The following is a 6000-nucleotide window of genomic DNA, read 5'->3' as shown; positions in this document are numbered from 1 at the left end:
TTATTCCAGTAATACTGCCCGTTGGGACACCTCTCATAATAATAATTACAGGATCAGATAACACTTCACCTACTCTAATTCTCTCAGTTCTGCTTTCTAGATATGCAGCCACCCATTCAACCACCCTTTTGTCTAGTCTAACAGCCCTAATTTTCGGTCTCTGGTGCATACATCCCTCTACATAGGGTTAGCGTCAGGAAAGGCATCTACTGTAAAAATGGGCTGAATTCCAACAAAATGCTGACCCGAGGTAAACGTGGAAAGTCCAGGAAGAAGAAGAAGAAGAAGAAGAAGAAGAAGAATGGTCCGAGAGACGTATTTAGTTTATTTTCACAGATTGTGGACAGCTTTGTTCAAATTTGACACCACTGCTAGGTCCATCATGGCTGTAGCCGAAATTTTATAGCAAGTTGCCATCTTGCATTTTGTTTGACGAGAGAGAGGGTTCATAGCAAACATTGCCACGTATTTCTATAGTTACAGTAGTTTCCAGCTCAAGTATTACCGAAAAGTACAAGTGTCGGATTTATATAACAACTGAACAACTGAATAACTAAATAATAATTATGTGTATGCTTTATTTATTACTAGCATGTACCCGCGGCTTCGCCCACGTTTATTATTTCAACCGTTAGATTTTTCTTTATTGAAGAGCAAAATCATCATCATCATCATCATCATCATCATCTGTTTACCCTCCAGGTTCGGTTTTTCCCTCGGACTTAGCGAGGGATCCCACCTCTACCGCCTCAAGGGCAGTGTCCTGGAGCTTCAGACTCTTGGTCGGGGGATACAACTGGGGAGTATGACCAGTACCTCGCCCAGGCGGCCTCACCTGCTATGCTGAACAGGGTCCTTGTGGAGGGATGGGAAGATTGGAAGGGATAGGCAAGGAAGAGGGAAGGAAGCGGCCGTGGCCTTAAGTTAGGTACCATCCCGGCATTCGCCTGGAGGAGAAGTGGGAAACCACGGAAAACCACTTCCAGGGTGGCTGAGGTGGGAATTGAACCCACCTCTACTCAGTTGACCTCCCGAGGCTGAGTGGATCCCGTTCCAGCCCTCGTACCACTTTTCAAATTTCGTGGCAGAGCCGGGAATCGAACCCGGGCCTCCGGGGGTGGCAGCTAATCCCGCTAACCACTACACCACAGAGGCGGACGAAGAGCAAAATAAAAAACATTATATTTGTGGACATGCATCGTTATTACATAAATTACATTATTTTTATTTATTGTTACTTTCAATGCTTAAGAAACCGGGTTGGTGGATGGTACAAATATTACTAAAATAATATAAATGACCTTGTTGTATAAAAACCAAACTAATTTTTCCTTACAGAGCTTCGGAATAAAATACATTAAGTGTCCTTGAATTTGGAGCTATGATGTACAGAGTGATTGAATTTTCCAACTATTGAACAACCGACGTACAGTTGATCATGGGGAAAGCATGGTTTCCGAAAATCGAGCCCTATAACTTTAAGCGATTGTCCTGGTGCCTTACCGAGCTCGATAGCAGCAGTCGCTTAAGTGCAGCCAGTATCCAGTATTCGGGAGATAGTAGGTTCGAACCCCACTGTCGGCAGCCCTGAAAATGGTTTTCCGTGGTTTGCCATTTTTACACCAGGCAAATGCTGGAGCTGAAGGCTGGTGCCTTGCTGATGCACATAGCGAAATCCAAACGAATGGGAAACTACAGACGTCGAAATTGAAACGGTATATCCGAAGGGATGATTTGAATCCCAGGAATGAATATAACTTCGCCCGCGGATTGTATCCAGTCATGATGGTGGCTTCAATAATATTCGGCACACGTTTCTGGACTGAAAGTTGTGTTCCATGGTTGAAACGATCAAAATAATAAAATAATTAATGGAGGCAGGTCTTTACCTGTATAAAGACTTATCTAAGCATAAGCCTATATTAACAGTTGCAGATCTCTGCTTGCCGTAGATTTCGCTGGGCATTGCACACATACGCACGTAAAAGCTGCTTGTTGAGGACATTTACAGCTTAATTTCTCGGGGCAAGAATTGCTCTTTGACACAGCCATGCGTGAAAATTTAAAGCGAATGAAATCAATAAGGGGTAATATGAAATAAATAATTTAAACGATAAAATAGTTCATCTAAGGATACGCCCCTGTTAACAATTTCAGATCTCTGCTTGCTGTAGATTTGGCTGGGCATCCTACACATACACACGGACAAACAGTTCCAGATATTACGTACTCTCCGTGTCGGGGACCGAAAATGTGTCCCTACGCCATGGACTTAAAATGGCTCCTTGACTTGTATTCTCTCTCTTATGTACGTTGCCTAGCGACAGTGAATCTATGCATTTAATCTTGGTGACAGCACGATGGACTGTCATATCCTAACACCGGTATTTCGTTCATAACTCACCAATAACGTGGAAATTAAAAATCCGGCTTCTTGGTGTATTTGGACCCACTTTAATCTAGCTATGTTGAAAATTTCATGTCCCTGCATGCCGTGGATTTGACTGAGCATCGTGCACTCAACAAGAATGTCACTAAAATGTACATTTGCTGAGAAGTAAAATAAGTAATGTAAATAATGTAAGCTTACCAGACAGACACTTCATTTTATTATAATGGATATGAGTAGATATAATATAAAATATATTAATAATATAAATATAATAATATTTTAGTATGTGAATAATGCACGAGAAAAGAGAAGTTGTGAAAATTTTTAGTGAATGAAATGAATATCGGGTAATATGGAATGAATAATTGAAACGATAAAAATTATTAAGGCAATGAAGATATAGATATAGATTTTAGATCTCTGCTTTCTGTAGATTTGGCTGGGCATCGTACACTTTGTATTTATTATAATATATAAAAGTAGATAGGCCTATATATAGAGATATACATACGTCATAAGGTTTTATTACGACCTGTAGAATATATTTTCGATAATGCATGGGAAAAGAGAGGGCTTAATTGCAACCAAATTGACAAGATAACACCTCAAAAGAAAAATATTATAATTAATATGTTTGGTTCATAGGGAAATCACAAACATTTGAATATTTGTATACAATGTGAAATGCAATCTTCAGTGCTAAAAGTTTCCATTTGAGTTTTGAAGAAGTGAAACCGAGGTTTTTTTTTACGTTTACACTTACAGACAGACAGACAAAAACAGACAGACAGACACTTCCTTTTATATAATAGATATAAGTAGATATACTGTATAAAATATAAATATATTGGGTTCCTGAATTCCCATATACTGATAGAGTAAATCATAGTAACAATAAGACAATGGTTGAGAAATCATCTTCATTCTTTACTTTCCGAAACTTAAACCATATTAGCATTTTGATCCTTTGTTGCGCTTCATAAAATCTGAAAAGGAAAAAATAACATCAACATTGTTTATAAAATGTGTATATATTACACCTCACAAAATCTGAAAAGGAAAAATAACGTCAATATTTATAAAATATTCAAATCAGCTTTTTGCTGTAACTCATCAGCTCATCAACGAAAGTATTTCTGCGAAATTGACAAAAATTTATGTTATCACCCAGTGACTGGTACAAGATAAAAAAGCACGTGAGTTAATAAAATCCTGATTTTCTTGGCTGTTCTTGCATATGTTGGAATAGAACATCTCCATCATTTTCTCTATATGTTCATACTTGTACAATGTGTCCTTTTATTGTTGCAATACGATACTTGACAATAATTTTGATGTGACGTCTATAAAATCAGGCTACATAAATTCTGACTTATGGTTCCGGTAAGATACGAATGATTGAGGTACCTTTTGTTTGGTAATGCGAGACATGAGAGGAAATAGATATCCATAAATACAGTCTCAGGTAGATATGCGACGTGGGGGTGGGCTTTATAAATGTAATGTTTTTAAGGTATATGATTTGGTTTATGATTAATAACTACGAAACCAGAAGACATACGAATTTAATTAAAATATCAATTCCGACCTTTCATGTAAAATACCGTTAGAAAACCCTCTCTGTCTTATTACAATGGTTGTCCTGAGATCCTTAATGACGAAGTTATGCGGGGATCGACAAAGTGAGAATTTTTTAATTCTACCCGTCTTTCTTCTTTATTGGGAGTAAAGAAGAGTATTTTATCTACGAGTAAATCTATTGGTATCGCCATTTAATACAGCTGCACGAACAGCTGTGGAATCGTCATTGACCAAGAGAACGTGGCTAGCAAGCTAGCAAGAGCCGAGAAGGAGAGGTTTATTTCTTTTATTTTTCTAAAAGTTGTGTTGAGCAAGGCTATAAACCACGTGACTTCGACAAGGGGACAATTGCATGCGCACGACTTCATTTGAAAAATGAAATATTCTGAAATTCTCCACAGCCGAACAGATGAACTAATGACCATTCAGGCGCTCGTAAGAACCAAGAAGAATTAATATTGACGGTAACATCTACGCGCATGCGAGTAATATAAACAGCGAGGATGCAATTATAAATGTTATTATATTCTTATTCTCTTACTCACTTAGATCGTACTTTGAAGTCGAATTAAATGCGAAATTCTAGGAGAGAAACGTCGTACTTCGAGTCAACTTGGAGCTGCGCTCAATCTGCGGCCAAGGCTAGGATGGTCGGCAGTGATAAACTTTTGCGTAAGTGAACTTGGCTCAACCGAAATCAAATTGTTTGCCTATCGTACTTTAAAATTATCCCCCAAGCCTGTATTAGAAGAAAGTGAATTAAAAATAAATAGCGCATTTCATCACCATTGGAAGAGATAAGTTAAGTATGATTCAACAGGAACGATCATAGATCATATGTGTTTAAATCTGGTTGTGCAAATTTTAAAGCCTTGTGTCAGTTTCAGCTACCTCACCGAATAAACTACGAGGACATCAACATCATTTCATTTAATCAGCGTGGGACGACCAGTACAACGCAAACCATGGATCCAAATCAGCAATACTCAGCTAGGGATATAATCATCACCATGTCAACCTAAACAGAAGTTACTCAGCCACAACGATGACACTACACAACCGACCGCCAGGCAAAGGGCATCCGACATCATGAATGCCTAGCGGAGGGAATCGCCCGGCACCATCTCAAATTAAGTATAATTTGATGTAATCAGTCTTTTACTCCAGTAAATTATAGTATGGTCTTCTTAAAGTTGATATTTCTATTAAATTAGTTGTAGAAGTGATATTTTTTCACTTCAAACTTTACTATGTGTTGGCAGAATAAAGGCATGAATGCTGTAACTCTATTTGGCAATGGATTGCAAGTTTCAATCTTCAAACTAGAGCACTTTTATTATTTTGTGGTATATAATATATTATAATAACGATAACGCCTACAAGATACTAATTTATTAAATAATTTTGAGGTAATTACATCCACATATGTTAAGATGAATTTGATGGTAGAATTATCATCGGCACACCTTTTCTGGATAGATTTGTATACGGGGGTGAGGAGCAAGGTGGAAGCTCTCCCGGTTCCGGTAGTGCTGTCAACTGAATGGAAATGAAATCTGAATTGAATCGCTAATATGATCGATCGATATGAAGTTCCTAAACCGTCATTATCTTTAGCTAACAACTGTGTCACACACACATTATATAACATTTATCGATGCGAATCTTGTTCCTAGCATGAATTCTGTAGTTTGGCTTTGCTGTGTGAACAACAACAGTAGTAGTACATAAAGTGTACGCCAGATGTCGCACAGCGATGCATAAACGATTCATAGTTTGTGTTTCAAAGGTTACCAGTACGAATCTCGAAGATTGCCGAGGTCTACCGATTCAGCACTAGGGTGTAAATCTATCCAGAAATAGTGCCGATAATGCATTCTTCACAAATCAGTTCCATGTGCTAAGACATAATCTTCTAATCTCGATCAATGAGTAGGGAATAATAATCATATAATAATCATAATAACAATGAAATGGGTGAAAAATGAGGAAAGTAAAATTTGTTGAGCAAATAAATTAGTGAAGTG

The 6000-nt window shown here is 37.9% G+C and overlaps 1 protein-coding gene across 1 annotated transcript in view; it reads right to left on the bottom strand.

The window, feature by feature from the left end:
• Nucleotides 1-2998: 2998 nt before the first annotated feature.
• LOC136867309 (locustin) overlaps nucleotides 2999-6000 on the bottom strand; it is a 62430-nt gene continuing 59428 nt past the window's right edge. The window contains exon 4 of the mRNA XM_067144468.2: nucleotides 2999-3378. Within this exon, the coding sequence (XP_067000569.2) occupies nucleotides 3344-3378 (35 nt within the window). The 3' untranslated portion in view covers nucleotides 2999-3343. The remainder of the gene's footprint in view (nucleotides 3379-6000) is intronic.

This window comes from Anabrus simplex, chromosome 1 (genome assembly GCF_040414725.1).
Source record: "Anabrus simplex isolate iqAnaSimp1 chromosome 1, ASM4041472v1, whole genome shotgun sequence".
Lineage (NCBI taxonomy): Eukaryota > Metazoa > Arthropoda > Insecta > Orthoptera > Tettigoniidae > Anabrus > Anabrus simplex.
Note: the sequence above shows the minus strand (reverse complement) of the source record. Positions and strands in the feature narration are given on the sequence as shown.